The sequence below is a fragment of the Lissotriton helveticus genome, chromosome 2_1 (assembly GCF_964261635.1).
Source record: "Lissotriton helveticus chromosome 2_1, aLisHel1.1, whole genome shotgun sequence".
Classification (NCBI taxonomy): Eukaryota; Metazoa; Chordata; class Amphibia; order Caudata; family Salamandridae; genus Lissotriton; species Lissotriton helveticus.
Window position 1 is genome coordinate 343,447,947 of NC_136059.1, and position 22,424 is coordinate 343,470,370.

Below are 22,424 nucleotides of genomic sequence, written 5' to 3' on the forward strand. Positions count from 1 at the left end.
TATATTTTATGTTTTTGAGTAAAAAGGCTGGTGTAAAGTCATTAAGAATATTTAATAACGGCCTAAGGTCCTGCAGCCTGCTACAGGAAGGTGAGGATTGCAACTTTTTAAGGCATGACATTTTGAATGCCCTTGCATCTATAAAAATACTGTTTGCTGTGCCAATATTTATTTTCCTTGCTCCCTTCCTTCCTCTTCCATTATTTTCAGTGTGCAATTGGTGTGTTTACATTTCAGATATCTGTCACTGTATAATTTATGTACTAGGATCTATTTGGGACCCTACTCTGTGTTTCACTAACCTCTCTATTATACTATTTTGTGTTGTAAAGCACCTTCTTGCGCAACTAGATTGCACTACATAAACATTAAGGTACGCAGTAAAATATAAAAAGAGTAACCCTAATGTGTTTTCACTCAAGTACATATATGTGTATGTTTTGGCCATACCTTCTCAGAATCGCTCTAATGTTTAAACTTTTAGCTAAATGTTGTGCACCAATTCCACGTATGGCATTTATATGTAAAATATATTTTATCCCAACAGATGAGTCCATGTTCGGTCGATTTCAGGAACTACAACACAGGTAACTTATGCCAAGTAAACAAAGCTTAAGAATTGCTTCTCCTTATTGCTAATATGATCCTGAGATAGGTGGGCAAATTCCACGCGCTCTTTCTCCCTCTTTTCCTATTGTACTCTGTTTGGCCCCAAGCTTTTACATTTTATGAGAAATTAAGTTATTTGGAAAGGAGAATTACATGTATTTATTTAGGTAGTTCTACGTGCAACATCGAAGGATCTTTATGAAATGTAGATGGGCAGTGGAGGACAGCGTGCAGGGTGAGTTGGTGTGGGGAGTATGGTAGGGGATGTAGAGTAGCAGGCTTTAAGGATCATTCCAATAATGTAAGTAAGTAGGCATGCAGGTTTTCTAAGATGTAGTGACAAAGGGTCAGTTGTACAACCCTTACATTTAGCGATTCGCGAATTTCGTTGCTTTGCGACTCGCAATTTGGACTCGCAAAATGCAATTTACAACAGTGTCTCAGACACTGTTGGAGATTCGCAATGGGGTCGCAAATTGCCTGCCTCATTAATATTCATGAGGCAGGTGCTATTTGCAATCCTATTAGGAATGGGTATCACACCAATAGATGGTGGCTTGCCGGGGTCAGCAGAACACCATGTCTTTGACTGCCTTTTTAATAAAGCAGTTTTTGGGGTAAATGTAGCCTGTTTTCAGTTTCATTTTTTAAGAGCAGGTTGTGGTCCCTGGGACCACTGCCTGCTCTTAAAAATTATTTCCGCACCTCCCATTTGAGAGTGGCTTACCATGTACTTGAAGTAGGTGGTTAACTGCGAGTGTTTTGCAACCAAAAATGCTGTTGCAAAACAACGGTACATACCATTTGGACTCGCTATTAGGAAGGGACGCCCTTCCTATGCCTCTTCCTAATAGCGAGTTGCAAACCCAATTTTGCGAGTCAGTAATTGGCTACTGAGTCGTAAAATAGTGTTCGTACATGGATCAGACCAATTGTGCAGTTGCAAATGGGCCGATTTCCCGTTTGCGACGCCAAAAAACATACATCTGGCCCAAACTATTTAAATTTAGATTTTAAAGTCACTCATGTTCCTGCAATGTGTACTGGGCGCTCGCTCTTTTCAATGTCTTCGGACTGGCAGTTCTCAGCCTAGCAGAGCGTCATAGCACACAAACAATAAGCTGCAGCGCATCAAGTGAAATTGATGAAAAAGGGTTCAGGCAGATCAGGTCGTTTACCCCTTTTCTAGGTTTGCCCGGCGTTAGCCGCTTCTCACCCAACTCACGATTACCCAAATAAAGAGGCAGGCGCTGGAGACTGGAAGGCAGGAAACAGGAGTTTATTCCTGACGGAACAGAACACGTCAAATCAGACAATAGGGTATCTTCTCGAGGTGCTCTCCTAAGTTTCTCTACGGCTCCGTCTTTTATACACAGGTTTATGATGTACAAACATTCCTTATCGCAATAAAGACACTTTGAAGTACAAAAAGGGCATGTTTGGGACCCCAGCTCCAGGCCCATTCCCATACTGACCGCTCTGATGTTGTCTTCCCCTCCCAAATGTGACATGTGATTGTAATCTGCAGCCGGACATTCCAACAGGGCACGAGGGCAGGAGGGGGTGGTCAGAACTAAGGTTGGGCGGGCGATAAGATCATGTTTCGCTATGCGGGGCCGGAGGGGTACATCCACGAGACCTAGTTTTATGATGTGGGACTGGGTCGAGAGGCCAGGTGTAGCCAGGGGGGGGGGGGGGCCTCAGAAGAGAGGAAGGGTGTTCCTGGGAGGGATGCGGGGGTGTCGGTCAGGTCTAGGGGTGTGAAGGCCTGGGATCAGGCCGGGCAATCGGGCAGGGAGGAAGAGGTTACCAAAAGGGCCCGTTCTGTGAGTAGAATGAAAGAGCGAGGGGGCAGGGGTCCAGAGTGGTGACAAGGTCGTGTTTAGCGGTGCGTTTATGGCCCGAACAGGAGAGACCGGGGGCTGTCGGGGCGCGGGGTGCTTGCGGGGCTGGAGAGAGAGAGAGAGAGAGAGAGCGAGAGAGAGAGAGAGATGATGGCTATCGGCAATGGGCAGAGAGGTCATGACACAAAGATGGCTACTATCTATGTTCGTGATGGAGCCTAAAAGGGAACAAGATGGCGGGGCCACTGTTTCGTGACTTTCTTTACCTTCAACAGTGGCGAGGGTGAACACAAATGAACGCCGCTTATGTACATATACATTTTGTCATTTTCCACAGTCGCCGCTTTTTACATAAGATAGATAATTTCCGTGTTTATCATACATATAGTCGTGTTTAGTCAATGAAATAGCGTTTGTCAATATTGGTAGACTTACATATAACAGTGTGTAGTTGATGCAACATACGAGGTGGAATACATATAAATTTACATTTGTCGTACTTAAAAGTGACCGATGAAACATTTTACAGGCAAAAGTGATTGAGGGAGGAATTTAGTCCAATACAAGCAATTAGTCAAGGGGTGTAGAAAGTTCCGAAAAAGGGGGGTCTTCGCCACAGTGTCTTTATTAGTAGCGAGTCATCACTGGTAGGTTCTGGTAGTTCGTTTTCTTCCGTTGGCGCTGTTGAGCACCGGCGGTGGAGCTATAGGTCCAGCTCGGGTCCTTCTTTACACGTCGCAGGGTGTGATCTGTCCTTTGCCGTTAGGCCACAGTCCTGTTTCCTAGCTAATCTCTCTTAAGGGTGCCTTATGCTGGGCACCTGTATTTCTTTCTCGGAGTCAGAATCCACATGGAAAGGATAGAAGGGGTTTTGTCGGATAATCGAGGGAGGAGAGGGCGGAGTGGGACCGGATCTTTGAGACGGACCAGGGGAGCAAAAGGGTGATGCGCAGGCAGGTCCATCAATCGGGCTCAAAGGGGCGGGGACTTCTGGCACGCGTGGGTCAACAAGTAGAGGGCTTCAAGGCAGCCCCCATTCCTTCGTTTTCTGCGTTTGAGAGTGGTGCATCGTCCCGCGTCCCGTTGCTCTGCGGCTCCATCTTAGGTCGAGGTCACACGCGCCTCACGATCTGTGGCCAGGCTGTGCGTCACGTCCAGCCCCTCTCCTCCGGTGGCTGTGTATCCTTGAATGGGTACAAAACAGGTTTTAGCGAACTGGCAAGAGAAGGCATTTATACATTTCAATTCCATCCCAGATCTAGGTAGCTGGGGGTACGTTTCATCGGTCACGGTCAGAAGTTATCACTGTGGAGTATGTATACAGGCGTGTCTACTGATTTTGAACTAGGTCTATTTGGCGTTCATTCATGTCGCATGTGGCTTTCTGACCCTAGCCCTGGCAGTCTTTTATCATCATGAGAGAGGGGTAGAGGCTAAACACTCTTTTCTCGGGGAGCAACAGTTAAGCAGGGTCATCAGTTATACCTCGAGTTTACGGAGCTGGGGTCAAGCGGGAGAAACGGGGACGTTTTGGACATCCGTACTTGGGTGCGGAGGGTTGGGGCAATCTGGGCCTAGGAGATTGTGTTTCTAACGAGCTGAGAGCAGAAGGCCACTGACGTATAGTCCTCCTATAAAAAGGGCCAGATTAGGGGGACATCAGTCGTCTTACCTGTCCTTTCCTTATAGCCAATTCGAGTTCTGTCATTTTTACAGAAAAGGAGAGGTAGTAACATGGCAAATTACAATTGTTTTAGTTTCTGGCAATTTTGTCGATCACCTTTGTGTTAGAAAAAAACAATTAGGCTCGTGCCGGCGGGGCACAACATTACCACACAGAGGAAGAGGGAGCAGGGGTCGTTCGCATTTTAAATGAACTATTCGGTACACGTACAACATGAAGGGAAAGGACGAGAGAGAGAAACGTGTACAATAATAGGCCATTTTGATGCGCATAAAACACAAAACAGTAGGGGTCATATTATATAGAAACACAGACTGAGGGACAACGTAAATCCATATACCACGTACACATGAATTCAGGCGAGGGGGGGGTACATGCATTTACATACAGAATTCAAGACAAAACATAGAACAGTACTTGGCCAAAGACATTTCCTCCTGCATGCTGCGCATCCTTAGTTTCCTATTTAATTCGCCTGGCTGTCTTTTGCTGTTCGTCTCTGTTGCAAATACTTATACTTTCGTCAATTGTTCGGGAACTATCCTGGTCGGGCTAGTACTTACGGTGGGATCTTTGAATCATTTTTAGCGGACGGGTATCCAGGCCAAGGCAACGGAGGGTGTTAGTTGGGGGAACAATGGGCAACTTCGAGTTTCATGGCGTAAGAATCTACTCGTAGGTGCACGTCATTCTTGGTTGCATTATTAGAGAGATGGTCGTTTCTAAGTAAGGGTGCGTTATATCTATGTCTGTTCATCGTGTATAGGTGCTATGTTCAGACCCCCTTTTTCCCCATTCCATCGGCCGTCCAATCATCACTCAAGTCGTACAAAGACATCTCTCTTATCAGGTCAACGTGTGCAACGTATATCCAGTCGAGTTACACACATTCGGTCATACACACATGCATTCATATCACCCAAATCCGCGTTGCTTAGGTCTTCTCCACACTTTAGTCGATGTTCTGATGCGACCTGCAGAAAGAAGGGGAAGAAGAAGGGGTGGGGGCGGCGTTTAAAGACACATTCGCGCGCATAAACCTAAAAGGCTTTTTACTTACTACGTATTTCGACCTATCTCTGCGGGGTGCAGTCCCTTCCATCTCGGCGTTTTAAGCCCCGTGGGACTGGTGGTGCGGGAGGCATAATCATTTATGGACTGCACATTGCATAGATCGCCCACGTGTGGTATTGCGGATCTTGTGTGGGGGGGGGGTCGAAACAAAAGGGCAATCAGGGTAAAGTGGGTGAACTCGTGTTCTTCTTCGAGGAGTCGGGGTGGTCTACAGTGGTACCGGGTCTGGTTTAGGGGCATCTGAAACAATTTCCCTGAGATATGTGGCATACAAAGTAAAACAGAACTATCAGGACCTTTATCGATTGCCTTAGGTTGCACAAAAGTAAAAAAACACACGCCACACATTGGATCGTTCACATTTTCAATATTCCTAGGTACTTTGCTTTTTAACCTTTCAGTAATCGACTTGCTTTATTTCGCCTATATTTTACGTAGATCGGAAACAAGGGCTATGTATTCAAAACTTACCAATCCAAAAGCTACGACTGTATTTGTTGTCACAAAATCTTTATTTAAAAAATGTTGACGTACAAATGCAGGCCTACAACCACGTGGGCCAGCCACGGAGCAGACTGGAACTGTACATGAGGGCATATTTATCTGCGGAAAACATAACCGAGTCGGTGGTTGTTTTATTTCATCAAGGTACGATAAGTGCAATAAAATCATATCGAAAATTAATTGTGGGTAAGTACCATCAGTGTCAAAAAGATTCGAACTTTCAATAATACTGTAATCAATGATGCGTCAGAACTTAATATCAAATTCACTGTTCGAATGTTCGAGCAATACTCATCCCCTCCCGCCATGTGCTTCAAAACTGCATACATATCTCACGATATCAAGTCTGAGCATCCGGAACACAACAGGGAATTGTGAGTTTCGTTTGTACCGGCGCCATTTTGGGTGGGGTCAGGCGGGTCCAAGTATAGTCAAACTGTCTCTACCAACTCGTGGTTGGACCAGAACTTCTTTTCGGCAGTCCAGAAGTTGCGTTAAGGGGCAACAGAAGGGACCGGTGACATGAACCATCAATCAAAGAAAAGGGAGGGGCAACAATCTTTCCTACCGGGTCATACTGATGTTCCACCGGAACTGATCAAATCGGTAGTCTGCAGTATCTTGGGTCATTCAAAACTGAGGCTGGCGCCAGCATGAGGGCGCCGACGTCCCGTGGCTTCGTCTTGGTCGTTCTGCGGGCAATCATGGCAGTCATTTCCCATCGGGGGGCGGTCGGGGCCCGCGGAGGTCGAGGGCCCTCCGCAACTCTCGTAGAATCTTCAAAGCTGAGGAGAACGTTTCTGAACGGAGGACTCGTTTTTCTAGCTGGCCAGCGACCAGGCCATCCTTGCGCGTCAGGTTCGTTCCTGCAAGGTCGACCGCCATTTTTAGGAGTTCTGCAGCTACCGGCAGTCACTGGGTCAAATGAGCAGACGGACTCCAGCCTGTTGGGTGAGGCGTCGTAGCACTGCCACAGTGGACGAGACCCTGCTGGGTGTGTGGAGCGTCCCTATACTGCAAGAGTGGACGAACCCTTTGCCGGGTGCGTGGAGCGTCCCTGCACCGCAAGAGTGGATGAACCCTTTGCCGGGTGCGTGGAGCGTTGGGGGTGCAGCTGAGGGGCCTCCACCTGGGGAGGCGGGAGAGGCTCGTCCGCGCCGCCTCTCCCTCCCAGTGCACCCCACGGCGTCTCGCTGACATTTGTTATGGCCGGACCAGGCGATGAAGAAGAGGGGGGGGTCGGAGGCATATGCAAGACATTCCCCCCCCCCGTGGCCTGCAAGGCGTCAGGAGAAGAAGGGAATGGGAGGACGAGTTCATTCCGGGCCGGGCCATTCACCCCACGACCTCTCCGGCCGAGGGGCGGCCAGCCGCTTCTCCACCCCAGGCCACAGGAGCGGGTCCCTTGGTTCATCCTGGGGACAGGCCTTGGCGCGTGGTGTCGCCTCCGGACTATTCGCGTAATGGTTCTCCACCCCAGGCCGCCGCCGACGGCTTTTGTAGACTTTCTGACGCCCAAAAACCTACTAGAAAGTAGCCCAAAGTAGCCCGACATTGCTACTTTGGGGAAGGAGGGACAGGAACGGCGTCAAGCAGACGGCGAAATGCATTGTGGGTTTGTTGTTGCAGCCGTTTGCCGTGTAAATAGTTGTTCAATATATTTTTGTTCAAAATAAAAACGTTTTAACCTGTTACTTTGCTATAGTGTTGTATATTTCTAATATTTGCCTAGGGTTTGTCGTTAATTGGGCGGGGTGGTCGGTGGAGCCGAGCTGTCTCGCAGTCATCATGGCGTTGAGTTCGGCTTTCCTCACTAGTTTCATACTTCCTGAGGGGTTGTTCCTAATGTTTCCATTTCAGTAAGGTTGAAAAGAGATCTCATCAGTGGCCTACTGACTTTACTCGATTCCTTTTGTTTTTCCTAATGATTCTTATGTTCTTTTATTTGCTAGCACGATACCGCGGCTAATCCGCATTTTCTTTATATATGTCCTTTTTATTAGGGGTGTCCTCCGGTGGAGCCAGATGGTCTACCTTTAATAAATGGTCCGGGCTGAACCAACTACTTCGCAATGGGGGGAGATAGGCATGACGGGTTACAACGGGGACAAAAGTCAACACTACCTATCCTTCACTACTTTGCGGAGACTAGGTAGAATATTTCTATTCTACAGTATTCGCAAATAGGGAATACCCAAAGAGAGAACCAATTCCAAACAGTCAAGTTCGGACAAACAATCAATCAATCAAATGAGGAATAAAATAGGCGCGACGGGTTACAACGGGGGCAAAAGCCTGCGCTACCTACCCTTCACTATCTGCAAAGAGAGAGATCTTCCTGTTCCTCTCTGTTTGTAGGCAGAGAAGATCCTTTCCAAGAACCAATTCCGAACGATCAAGGTCCAGTCAAACAATCAAAAATAGGCACAACGGATTACAACGGGGCAAAAGCCTGCGTTACCTATCCTTCACTATCTGCAAAGACTAAACAGAGTATGGCGGCCCTGTGCTTGTTTGCAAATAGCGAATGATCCAAAAAGAACCAATTCCAAAACAATAAATGCTTGGATAACAATCAATCAAATGGAGAGGGAAGTAGGCGCGACGGGTTACAACGGGGGCAAAAGCCTGCGCTACCCACCCTTCACTATCTGCAAAGGGAGAATACTCCTATCCTTCCCCGTTTGTAGACAGAGAATCTCTCAGGACAAAACAATCAAAATGCGTAATACTAGTATTTTCCAATGACAATCAAACAATCAATTCGCAATTTGTCGTGTTTCCACGACCTTACCCGGACCGTATGGACGGTTTCTCGTCTTCCGTTTCAGCGCCCGATCGTCCTCTATTCTCCGTAATTGCTGTGGCACTCCTGATGGTTCCCAGTCAGGACCGTAGATCACTCGAGAGAGGTCTGTTCGGAACCGGTGAAGTTCGGATGATCGGCTGCCAGACAAGGGTCTATCGGGCAGGAGCTCTTCCCGATCGTTGCAGTCGTTCACTCTGTCGTTGGGACCTCTCTCACTGGATCCACGTGTCGCTGATGGGCCCTACGTTGGGCGCCAATTGATGAAAAAGGGTTCAGGCAGATCAGGTCGTTTACCCCTTTTCTAGGTTTGCCCGGCGTTAGCCGCTTCTCACCCAACTCACGATTACCCAAATAAAGAGGCAGGCGCTGGAGACTGGAAGGCAGGAAACAGGAGTTTATTTCCGACGGAACAGAACACGTCAAACAGGGTATCTTCTCGAGGTGCTCTCCTAAGTTTCTCTACGGCTCCGTTTTTTATACACAGGTTTATGATGTACAAACATTCCTTATCGCAATAAAGACACTTTGAAGTACAAAAAGGGCATGTTTGGGACCCCAGCTCCAGGCCCATTCCCATACTGACCGCTCTGATGTTGTCTTCCCCTCCCAAATGTGACATGTGATTGTAATCTGCAGCCGGACATTCCAACAGGGCACGAGGGCAGGAGGGGGTGGTCAGAACTAAGGTTGGGCGGGCGATAAGATCATGTTTCGCTATGCGGGGCCGGAGGGGTACATCCACGAGACCTAGTTTTATGATGTGGGACTGGGTCGAGAGGCCAGGTGTAGCCAGGGGGGGGGGGGGCATCATAAGAGAGGAAGGGTGTTCCTGGGAGGGATGCGGGGGTGTCGGTCAGGTCTAGGGGTGTGAAGGCCTGGGATCAGGCCGGGCAATCGGGCAGGGAGGAAGAGGTTACCAAAAGGGCCCGTTCTGTGAGTAGAATGAAAGAGCGAGGGGGCAGGGGTCCAGAGTGGTGACAAGGTCGTGTTTAGCGGTGCGTTTATGGCCCGAACAGGAGAGACCGGGGGCTGTCGGGGCGCGGGGTGCTTGCGGGGCTGGAGAGAGAGAGAGAGAGAGAGAGAGCGAGAGAGAGAGAGAGAGAGAGATGATGGCTATCGGCAATGGGCAGAGAGGTCATGACACAAAGATGGCTACTATCTATGTTCGTGATGGAGCCTAAAAGGGAACAAGATGGCGGGGCCACTGTTTCGTGACTTTCTTTACCTTCAACAGTGGCGAGGGTGAACACAAATGAACGCCGCTTATGTACATATACATTTTGTCATTTTCCACAGTCGCCGCTTTTTACATAAGAGAGATCATTTCCGTGTTTATCATACATATAGTCGTGTTTAGTCAATGAAATAGCGTTTGTCAATATTGGTAGACTTACATATAACCGTGTGTAGTTGATGCAACATACGAGGTGGAATACATATAAATTTACATTTGTCGTACTTAAAAGTGACTGATGAAACATTTTACAGGCAAAAGTGATTGAGGGAGGAATTTAGTCCAATACAAGCAATTAGTCAAGGGGTGTAGAAAGTTCCGAAAAAGGGGGGTCTTCGCCACAGTGTCTTTATTAGTAGCGAGTCATCACTGGTAGGTTCTGGTAGTTCGTTTTCTTCCGTTGGCGCTGTTGAGCACCGGCGGTGGAGCTATAGGTCCAGCTCGGGTCCTTCTTTACACGTCGCAGGGTGTGATCTGTCCTTTGCCGTTAGGCCACAGTCCTGTTTCCTAGCTAATCTCTCTTAAGGGTGCCTTATGCTGGGCACCTGTATTTCTTTCTCGGAGTCAGAATCCACATGGAAAGGATAGAAGGGGTTTTGTCGGATAATCGAGGGAAGAGAGGGCGGAGTGGGACCGGATCTTTGAGACGGACCAGGGGAGCAAAAGGGTGATGCGCAGGCAGGTCCATCAATCGGGCTCAAAGGGGCGGGGACTTCTGGCACGCGTGGGTCAACAAGTAGAGGGCTTCAAGGCAGCCCCCCATTCCTTCGTTTTCTGCGTTTGAGAGTGGTGCATCGTCCCGCGTCCCGTTGCTCTGCGGCTCCATCTTAGGTCGAGGTCACACGCGCCTCACGATCTGTGGCCAGGCTGTGCGTCACGTCCAGCCCCTCTCCTCCGGTGGCTGTGTATCCTTGAATGGGTACAAAACAGGTTTTAGCGAACTGGCAAGAGAAGGCATTTATACATTTCAATTCCATCCCAGATCTAGGTAGCTGGGGGTACGTTTCATCGGTCACGGTCAGAAGTTATCACTGTGGAGTATGTATACAGGCGTGTCTACTGATTTTGAACTAGGTCTATTTGGCGTTCATTCATGTCGCATGTGGCTTTCTGACCCTAGCCCTGGCAGTCTTTTATCATCATGAGAGAGGGTTAGAGGCTAAACACTCTTTTCTCGGGGAGCAACAGTTAAGCAGGGTCATCAGTTATACCTCGAGTTTACGGAGCTGGGGTCAAGCGGGAGGAACGGGGACGTTTTGGACATCCGTACTTGGGTGCGGAGGGTTGGGGCAATCTGGGCCTAGGAGATTGTGTTTCTAACGAGCTGAGAGCAGAAGGCCACTGACGTATAGTCCTCCTATAAAAAGGGCCAGATTAGGGGGACATCAGTCATCTTACCTGTCCTTTCCTTATAGCCAATTCGAGTTCTGTCATTTTTACAGAAAAGGAGAGGTAGTAACATGGCAAATTACAATTGTTTTAGTTTCTGGCAATTTTGTCGATCACCTTTGTGTTAGAAAAACCAATTAGGCTCGTGCCGGCGGGGCACAACATTACCACACAGAGGAAGAGGGAGCAGGGGTCGTTCGCATTTTAAATGAACTATTCGGTACACGTACAACATGAAGGGAAAGGACGAGAGAGAGAAACGTGTACAATAATAGGCCATTTTGATGCGCATAAAACACAAAACAGTGGGGGTCATATTATATAGAAACACAGACTGAGGGACAACGTAAATCCATATACCACGTACACATGAATTCAGGCGAGGGGGGGGTACATGCATTTACATACAGAATTCAAGACAAAACATAGAACAGTACTTGGCCAAAGACATTTCCTCCTGCATGCTGCGCATCCTTAGTTTCCTATTTAATTCGCCTGGCTGTCTTTTGCTGTTCATCTCTGTTGCAAATACTTATACTTTCGTCAATTGTTCGGGAACTATCCTGGTCGGGCTAGTACTTATGGTGGGATCTTTGAATCATTTTTAGCGGACGGGTATCCAGGCCAAGGCAACGGAGGGTGTTAGTTGGGGGAACAATGGGCAACTTCGAGTTTCATGGCGTAAGAATCTACTCGTAGGTGCACGTCATTCTTGGTTGCATTATTAGAGAGATGGTCGTTTCTAAGTAAGGGTGCGTTATATCTATGTCTGTTCATCGTGTATAGGTGCTATGTTCAGACCCCCTTTTTCCCCATTCCATCGGCCGTCCAATCATCACTCAAGTCGTACAAAGACATCTCTCTTATCAGGTCAACGCGTGCAACGTATATCCAGTCGAGTTACACACATTCGGTCATACACACATGCATTCATATCACCCAAATCCGCGTTGCTTAGGTCTTCTCCACACTTTAGTCGATGTTCTGATGCGACCTGCAGAAAGAAGGGGAAGAAGAAGGGGTGGGGGCGGCGTTTAAAGACACATTCGCGCGCATAAACCTAAAAGGCTTTTTACTTACTACGTATTTCGACCTATCTCTGCGGGGTGCAGTCCCTTCCATCTCGGCGTTTTAAGCCCCGTGGGACTGGTGGTGCGGGAGGCATAATCATTTATGGACTGCACATTGCATAGATCGCCCACGTGTGGTATTGCGGATCTTGTGTGGGGGGGGGTCGAAACAAAAGGGCAATCAGGGTAAAGTGGGTGAACTCGTGTTCTTCTTCGAGGAGTCGGGGTGGTCTACAGTGGTACCGGGTCTGGTTTAGGGGCATCTGAAACAATTTCCCTGAGATATGTGGCATACAAAGTAAAACAGAACTATCGGGACCTTTATCGATTGCCTTAGGTTGCACAAAAGTAAAAAAACACACGCCACACATTGGATCGTTCACATTTTCAATATTCCTAGGTACTTTGCTTTTTAACCTTTCAGTAATCGACTTGCTTTATTTCGCCTATATTTTACGTAGATCGGAAACAAGGGCTATGTATTCAAAACTTACCAATCCAAAAGCTACGACTGTATTTGTTGTCACAAAATCTTTATATAAAAAATGTTGATGTACAAATGCAGGCCTACAACCACGTGGGCCAGCCACGGAGCAGACTGGAACTGTACATGAGGGCATATTTATCTGCGGAAAACATAACCGAGTCGGTGGTTGTTTTATTTCATCAAGGTACGATAAGTGCAATAAAATCATATCGAAAATTCATTGTGGGTAAGTACCATCAGTGTCAAAAAGATTCGAACTTTCAATAATACTGTAATCAATGATGCGTCAGAACTTAATATCAAATTCACTGTTCGAATGTTCGAGCAATACTCATCCCCTCCCGCCATGTGCTTCAAAACTGCATACATATCTCACGATATCAAGTCTGAGCATCCGGAACACAACGGGGAATTGTGAGTTTCGTTTGTACCGGCGCCATTTTGGGTGGGGTCAGGCGGGTCCAAGTATAGTCAAACTGTCTCTACCAACTCGTGGTTGGACCAGAACTTCTTTTTGGCAGTCCAGAAGTTGCGTTAAGGGGCAACAGAAGGGACCGGTGACATGAACCATCAATCAAAGAAAAGGGAGGGGCAACAATCTTTCCTACCGGGTCATACTGATGTTCCACCGGAACTGATCAAATCGGTAGTCTGCAGTATCTTGGGTCATTCAAAACTGAGGCTGGCGCCAGCATGAGGGCGCCGACGTCCCGTGGCTTCGTCTTGGTCGTTCTGCGGGCAATCATGGCAGTCATTTCCCATCGGGGGGCGGTCGGGGCCCGCGGAGGTCGAGGGCCCTCCGCAACTCTCGTAGAATCTTCAAAGCTGAGGAGAACGTTTCTGAACGGAGGACTCGTTTTTCTAGCTGGCCAGCGACCACGCCATCCTTGCGCGTCAGGTTCGTTCCTGCAAGGTCGACCGCCATTTTTAGGAGTTCTGCAGCTACCGGCAGTCACTGGGTCAAATGAGCAGACGGACTCCAGCCTGTTGGGTGAGGCGTCGTAGCACTGCCACAGTGGACGAGACCCTGCTGGGTGTGTGGAGCGTCCCTATACTGCAAGAGTGGACGAACCCTTTGCCGGGTGCGTGGAGCGTCCCTGCACCGCAAGAGTGGATGAACCCTTTGCCGGGTGCGTGGAGCGTTGGGGGTGCAGCTGAGGGGTCTCCACCTGGGGAGGCGGGAGAGGCTCGTCCGCGCCGCCTCTCCCTCCCAGTGCACCCCACGGCGTCTCGCTGACATTTGTTATGGCCGGACCAGGCGATGAAGAAGAGGGGGGGGGTCAGAGGCATATGCAAGACATTCCCCCCCCCGTGGCCTGCAAGGCGTCAGGAGAAGAAGGGAATGGGAGGACGAGTTCATTCCGGGCCGGGCCATTCACCCCACGACCTCTCCGGCCGAGGGGCGGCCAGCCGCTTCTCCACCCCAGGCCACAGGAGCGGGTCCCTTGGTTCATCCTGGGGACAGGCCTTGGCGCGTGGTGTCGCCTCCGGACTATTCGCGTAATGGTTCTCCACCCCAGGCCGCCGCCGACGGCTTTTGTAGACTTTCTGACGCCCAAAAACCTACTAGAAAGTAGCCCAAAGTAGCCTGACATTGCTACTTTGGGGAAGGAGGGACAGGAACGGCGTCAAGCAGACGGCGAAATGCATTGTGGGCTTGTTGTTGCAGCCGTTTGCCGTGTAAATAGTTGTTTAATATATTTTTGTTCAAAATAAAAACGTTTTAACCTGTTACTTTGCTATAGTGTTGTATATTTCTAATATTTGCCTAGGGTTTGTCGTTAATTGGGCGGGGTGGTCGGTGGAGCCGAGCTGTCTCGCAGTCATCATGGCGTTGAGTTCGGCTTTCCTCACTAGTTTCATACTTCCTGAGGGGTTGTTCCTAATGTTTCCATTTCAGTAAGGTTGAAAAGAGATCTCATCAGTGGCCTACTGACTTTACTCGATTCCTTTTGTTTTTCCTAATGATTCTTATGTTCTTTTATTTGCTAGCACGATACCGCGGCTAATCCGCATTTTCTTTATATATGTCCTTTTTATTAGGGGTGTCCTCCGGTGGAGCCAGATGGTCTACCTTTAATAAATGGTCCGGGCTGAACCAACTACTGAGCAATGGGGGGAGATAGGCATGACGGGTTACAACGGGGACAAAAGTCAACACTACCTATCCTTCACTACTTTGCGGAGACTAGGTAGAATATTTCTATTCTACAGTATTCGCAAATAGGGAATACCCAAAGAGAGAACCAATTCCAAACAGTCAAGTTCGGACAAACAATCAATCAATCAAATGAGGAATAAAATAGGCGCGACGGGTTACAACGGGGGCAAAAGCCTGCGCTACCTACCCTTCACTATCTGCAAAGAGAGAGATCTTCCTGTTCCTCTCTGTTTGTAGGCAGAGAAGATCCTTTCCAAGAACCAATTCCGAACGATCAAGGTCCGGTCAAACAATCAAAAATAGGCACAACGGATTACAACGGGGGCAAAAGCCTGCGTTACCTATCCTTCACTATCTGCAAAGACTAAACAGAGTATGGCGGCCCTGTGCTTGTTTGCAAATAGCGAATGATCCAAAAAGAACCAATTCCAAAACAATAAATGCTTGGATAACAATCAATCAAATGGAGAGGGAAGTAGGCGCGACGGGTTACAACGGGGGCAAAAGCCTGCGCTACCCACCCTTCACTATCTGCAAAGGGAGAATACTCCTATCCTTCCCCGTTTGTAGACAGAGAATCTCTCAGGACAAAACAATCAAAATGCGTAATACTAGTATTTTCCAATGACAATCAAACAATCAATTCGCAATTTGTCGTGTTTCCACGACCTTACCCGAACCGTATGGACGGTTTCTCGTCTTCCGTTTCAGCGCCCGATCGTCCTCTATTCTCCGTAATTGCTGTGGCACTCCTGATGGTTCCCAGTCAGGACCGTAGATCACTCGAGAGAGGTCTGTTCGGAACCGGTGAAGTTCGGATGATCGGCTGCCAGACAAGGGTCTATCGGGCAGGAGCTCTTCCCGATCGTTGCAGTCGTTCACTCTGTCGTTGGGACCTCTCTCACTGGATCCACGTGTCGCTGATGGGCCCTACGTTGGGCGCCAATTGATGAAAAAGGGTTCAGGCAGATCAGGTCGTTTACCCCTTTTCTAGGTTTGCCTGGCGTTAGCCGCTTCTCACCCAACTCACGATTACCCAAATAAAGAGGCAGGCGCTGGAGACTGGAAGGCAGGAAACAGGAGTTTATTTCCGACGGAACAGAACACGTCAAACAGGGTATCTTCTCGAGGTGCTCTCCTAAGTTTCTCTACGGCTCCGTCTTTTATGCACAGGTTTATGATGTACAAACATTCCTTATCGCAATAAAGACACTTTGAAGTACAAAAAGGGCATGTTTGGGACCCCAGCTCCAGGCCCATTCCCATACTGACCGCTCTGATGTTGTCTTCCCCTCCCAAATGTGACATGTGATTGTAATCTGCAGCCGGACATTCCAACAGGGCACGAGGGCAGGAGGGGGTGGTCAGAACTAAGGTTGGGCGGGCGATAAGATCATGTTTCGCTATGCGGGGCCGGAGGGGTACATCCACGAGACCTAGTTTTATGATGTGGGACTGGGTCGAGAGGCCAGGTGTAGCCAGGGGGGGGGGGGCCATCAGAAGAGAGGAAGGGTGTTCCTGGGAGGGATGCGGGGGTGTCGGTCAGGTCTAGGGGTGTGAAGGCCTGGGATCAGGCCGGGCAATCGGGCAGGGAGGAAGAGGTTACCAAAAGGGCCCGTTCTGTGAGTAGAATGAAAGAGCGAGGGGGCAGGGGTCCAGAGTGGTGACAAGGTCGTGTTTAGTGGTGCGTTTATGGCCCGAACAGGAGGGACCGGGGGCTGTCGGGGCGCGGGGTGCTTGCGGGGCTGGAGAGAGAGAGAGAGAGAGAGAGAGAGAGAGAGAGAGAGAGCGAGAGAGAGAGAGAGAGAGAGAGAGATGATGGCTATCGGCAATGGGCAGAGAGGTCATGACACAAAGATGGCTACTATCTATGTTCGTGATGGAGCCTAAAAGGGAACAAGATGGCGGGGCCACTGTTTCGTGACTTTCTTTACCTTCAACAGTGGCGAGGGTGAACACAAATGAACGCCGCTTATGTACATATACATTTTGTCATTTTCCACAGTCGCCGCTTTTTACATAAGATAGATCATTTCCGTGTTTATCATACATATAGTCGTGTTTAGTCAATGAAATAGCGTTTGTCAATATTGGTAGACTTACATATAACCGTGTGTAGTTGATGCAACATACGAGGTAGAATACATATAAATTTACATTTGTCGTACTTAAAAGTGACCGATGAAACATTTTACAGGCAAAAGTGATTGAGGGAGGAATTTAGTCCAATACAAGCAATTAGTCAAGGGGTGTAGAAAGTTCCGAAAAAGGGGGGTCTTCGCCACAGTGTCTTTATTAGTAGCGAGTCATCACTGGTAGGTTCTGGTAGTTCGTTTTCTTCCGTTGGCGCTGTTGAGCACCGGCGGTGGAGCTATAGGTCCAGCTCGGGTCCTTCTTTACACGTCGCAGGGTGTGATCTGTCCTTTGCCGTTAGGCCACAGTCCTGTTTCCTAGCTAATCTCTCTTAAGGGTGCCTTATGCTGGGCACCTGTATTTCTTTCTTGGAGTCAGAATCCACATGGAAAGGATAGAAGGGGTTTTGTCGGATAATCGAGGGAGGAGAGGGCGGAGTGGGACCGGATCTTTGAGACGGACCAGGGGAGCAAAAGGGTGATGCGCAGGCAGGTCCATCAATCGGGCTCAAAGGGGCGGGGACTTCTGGCACGCGTGGGTCAACAAGTAGAGGGCTTCAAGGCAGCCCCCCATTCCTTCGTTTTCTGCGTTTGAGAGTGGTGCATCGTCCCGCGTCCCGTTGCTCTGCGGCTCCATCTTAGGTCGAGGTCACACGCGCCTCACGAGCTGTGGCCAGGCTGTGCGTCACGTCCAGCCCCTCTCCTCCGGTGGCTGTGTATCCTTGAATGGGTACAAAACAGGTTTTAGCGAACTGGCAAGAGAAGGTATTTATACATTTCAATTCCATCCCAGATCTAGGTAGCTGGGGGTACGTTTCATCGGTCACGGTCAGAAGTTATCACTGTGGAGTATGTATACAGGCGTGTCTACTGATTTTGAACTAGGTCTATTTGGCGTTCATTCATGTCGCATGTGGCTTTCTGACCCTAGCCCTGGCAGTCTTTTATCATCATGAGAGAGGGGTAGAGGCTAAACACTCTTTTCTCGGGGAGCAACAGTTAAGCAGGGTCATCAGTTATACCTCGAGTTTACGGAGCTGGGGTCAAGCGGGAGGAACGGGGACGTTTTGGACATCCGTACTTGGGTGCGGAGGGTTGGGGCAATCTGGGCCTAGGAGATTGTGTTTCTAACAAGCTGAGAGCAGAAGGCCACTGACGTATAGTCCTCCTATAAAAAGGGCCAGATTAGGGGGACATCAGTCGTCTTACCTGTCCTTTCCTTATAGCCAATTCGAGTTCTGTCATTTTTACAGAAAAGGAGAGGTAGTAACATGGCAAATTACAATTGTTTTAGTTTCTGGCAATTTTGTCGATCACCTTTGTGTTCGAAAAACCAATTAGGCTTGTGCCGGCGGGGCACAACATTACCACACAGAGGAAGAGGGAGCAGGGGTCGTTCGCATTTTAAATGAACTATTCGGTACAAGTACAACATGAAGGGAAAGGACGAGAGAGAGAAACGTGTACAATAATAGGCCATTTTGATGCGCATAAAACACAAAACAGTAGGGGTCATATTATATAGAAACACAGACTGAGGGACAACGTAAATCCATATACCACGTACACATGAATTCAGGCGAGGGGGGGTACATGCATTTACATACAGAATTCAAGACAAAACAGAGAACAGTACTTGGCCAAAGACATTTCCTCCTGCATGCTGCGCATCCTTAGTTTCCTATTTAATTCGCCTGGCTGTCTTTTGCTGTTCGTCTCTGTTGCAAATACTTATACTTTCGTCAATTGTTCGGGAACTATCCTGGTCAGGCTAGTACTTACGGTGGGATCTTTGAATCATTTTTAGCGGACGGGTATCCAGGCCAAGGCAACGGAGGGTGTTAGTTGGGGGAACAATGGGCAACTTCGAGTTTCATGGCGTAAGAATCTACTCTTAGGTGCACGTCATTCTTGGTTGCATTATTAGAGAGATGGTCGTTTCTAAGTAAGGGTGCGTTATATCTATGTCTGTTCATCGTGTATAGGTGCTATGTTCAGACCCCCTTTTTCCCCATTCCATCGGCCGTCCAATCATCACTCAAGTCGTACAAAGACATCTCTCTTATCAGGTCAACGCGTGCAACGTATATCCAGTCGAGTTACACACATTCGGTCATACACACATGCATTCATATCACCCAAATCCGCGTTGCTTAGGTCTTCTCCACACTTTAGTCGATGTTCTGATGCGACCTGCAGAAAGAAGGGGAAGAAGAAGGGGTGGGGGCGGCGTTTAAAGACACATTCGCGCGCATAAACCTAAAAGGCTTTTTACTTACTACGTATTTCGACCTATCTCTGCGGGGTGCAGTCCCTTCCATCTCGGCGTTTTAAGCCCCGTGGGACTGGTGGTGCGGGAGGCATAATCATTTATGGACTGCACATTGCATAGATCGCCCACGTGTGGTATTGCGGATCTTGTGTGGGGGGGGGTCGAAACAAAAGGGCAATCAGGGTAAAGTGGGTGAACTCGTGTTCTTCTTCGAGGAGTCGGGGTGGTCTACAGTGGTACCGGGTCTGGTTTAGGGGCATCTGAAACAATTTCCCTGAGATATGTGGCATACAAAGTAAAACAGAACTATCGGGACCTTTATCGATTGCCTTAGGTTGCACAAAAGTAAAAAAACACACGCCACACATTGGATCGTTCACATTTTCAATATTCCTAGGTACTTTGCTTTTTAACCTTTCAGTAATCGACTTGCTTTATTTCGCCTATATTTTTCGTAGATCGGAAACAAGGGCTATGTATTCAAAACTTACCAATCCAAAAGCTACGACTGTATTTGTTGTCACAAAATCTTTATTTAAAAAATGTTGACGTACAAATGCAGGCCTACAACCACGTGGGCCAGCCAGGGAGCAGACTGGAACTGTACATGAGGGCATATTTATCTGCGGAAAACATAACCGAGTCGGTGGTTGTTTTATTTCATCAAGGTACGATAAGTGCAATAAAATCATATCGAAAATTCATTGTGGGTAAGTACCATCAGTGTCAAAAAGATTCGAACTTTCAATAATACTGTAATCAATGATGCGTCAGAACTTAATATCAAATTCACTGTTCGAATGTTCGAGCAATACTCATCCCCTCCCGCCATGTGCTTCAAAACTGCATACATATCTCACGATATCAAGTCTGAGCATCCGGAACACAACGGGGAATTGTGAGTTTCGTTTGTACCGGCGCCATTTTGGGTGGGGTCAGGCGGGTCCAAGTATAGTCAAACTGTCTCTACCAACTCGTGGTTGGACCAGAACTTCTTTTCGGCAGTCCAGAAGTTGCGTTAAGGGGCAACAGAAGGGACCGGTGACATGAACCATCAATCAAAGAAAAGGGAGGGGCAACAATCTTTCCTACCGGGTCATACTGATGTTCCACCGGAACTGATCAAATCGGTAGTCTGCAGTATCTTGGGTCATTCAAAACTGAGGCTGGCGCCAGCATGAGGGCGCCGACGTCCCGTGGCTTCGTCTTGGTCGTTCTGCGGGCAATCATGGCAGTCATTTCCCATCGGGGGGCGGTCGGGGCCCGCGGAGATCGAGGGCCCTCCGCAACTCTCATAGAATCTTCTAAGCTGAGGAGAACGTTTCTGAACGGAGGACTCGTTTTTCTAGCTGGCCAGCGAGCAGGCCATCCTTGCGCGTCAGGTTCGTTCCTGCAAGGTCGACCGCCATTTTTAGGAGTTCTGCAGCTACCGGCAGTCACTGGGTCAAATGAGCAGACGGACTCCAGCCTGTTGGGTGAGGCGTCGTAGCACTGCCACAGTGGACGAGACCCTGCTGGGTGTGTGGAGCGTCCCTATACTGCAAGAGTGGACGAACCCTTTGCCGGGTGCGTGGAGCGTCCCTGCACCGCAAGAGTGGATGAACCCTTTGCCGGGTGCGTGGAGCGTTGGGGGTGCAGCTGTGGGGCCTCCACCTGGGGAGGCGGGAGAGGCTCGTCCACGCCGCCTCTCCCTCCCAGGGCACCCCACGGCGTCTCGCTGACATTTGTTATGGCCGGACCAGGCGATGAAGAAGAGGGGGGGGGTCGGAGGCATATGCAAGACATTCCCCCCCCGTGGCCTGCAAGGCGTCAGGAGAAGAAGGGAATGGGAGGACGAGTTCATTCCGGGCCGGGCCATTCACCCCACGACCTCTCCGGCCGAGGGGCGGCCAGCCGCTTCTCCACCCCAGGCCACAGGAGCGGGTCCCTTGGTTCATCCTGGGGACAGGCCTTGGCGCGTGGTGTCGCCTCCGGACTATTCGCGTAATGGTTCTCCACCCCAGGCCGCCGCCGACGGCTTTTGTAGACTTTCTGACGCCCAAAAACCTACTAGAAAGTAGCCCAAAGTAGCCCGACATTGCTACTTTGGGGAAGGAGGGACAGGAACGGCGTCAAGCAGACGGCGAAATGCATTGTGGGTTTGTTGTTGCAGCCGTTTGCCGTGTAAATAGTTGTTTAATATATTTTTGTTCAAAATAAAAACGTTTTAACCTGTTACTTTGCTATAGTGTTGTATATTTCTAATATTTGCCTAGGGTTTGTCGTTAATTGGGCGGGGTGGTCGGTGGAGCCGAGCTGTCTCGCAGTCATCATGGCGTTGAGTTCGGCTTTCCTCACTAGTTTCATACTTCCTGAGGGGTTGTTCCTAATGTTTCCATTTCAGTAAGGTTGAAAAGAGATCTCATCAGTGGCCTACTGACTTTACTCGATTCCTTTTGTTTTTCCTAATGATTCTTATGTTCTTTTATTTGCTAGCACGATACCGCGGCTAATCCGCATTTTCTTTATATATGTCCTTTTTATTAGGGGTGTCCTCCGGTGGAGCCAGATGGTCTACCTTTAATAAATGGTCCAGGCTGAACCAACTACTGAGCAATGGGGGGAGATAGGCATGACGGGTTACAACGGGGACAAAAGTCAACACTACCTATCCTTCACTACTTTGCGGAGACTAGGTAGAATATTTATATTCTACAGTATTCGCAAATAGGGAATACCCAAAGAGAGAACCAATTCCAAACAGTCAAGTTCGGACAAACAATCAATCAATCAAATGAGGAATAAAATAGGCGCGACGGGTTACAACGGGGGCAAAAGCCTGCGCTACCTACCCTTCACTATCTGCAAAGAGAGAGATCTTCCTGTTCCTCTCTGTTTGTAGGCAGAGAAGATCCTTTCCAAGAACCAATTCCGAACGATCAAGGTCCGGTCAAACAATCAAAAATAGGCACAACGGATTACAACGGGGGCAAAAGCCTGCGTTACCTATCCTTCACTATCTGCAAAGACTAAACAGAGTATGGCGGCCCTGTGCTTGTTTGCAAATAGCGAATGATCCAAAAAGAACCAATTCCAAAACAATAAATGCTTGGATAACAATCAATCAAATGGAGAGGGAAGTAGGCGCGACGGGTTACAACGGGGGCAAAAGCCTG

At 48.7% G+C, this 22,424-nt stretch overlaps 1 protein-coding gene across 2 annotated transcripts in view; it reads left to right on the forward strand.

The window, feature by feature from the left end:
* SPEF2 (sperm flagellar and cilia associated 2) overlaps positions 1-22,424 on the forward strand; it is a 1,151,963-nt gene that overhangs the window by 321,948 nt on the left and 807,591 nt on the right. For both annotated transcript variants that reach the window (XM_078674939.1, XM_078674940.1), the window contains exon 15: positions 548-587. In XM_078674939.1, the coding sequence (XP_078531065.1) occupies positions 548-587 (40 nt within the window). The remainder of the gene's footprint in view (positions 1-547; positions 588-22,424) is intronic.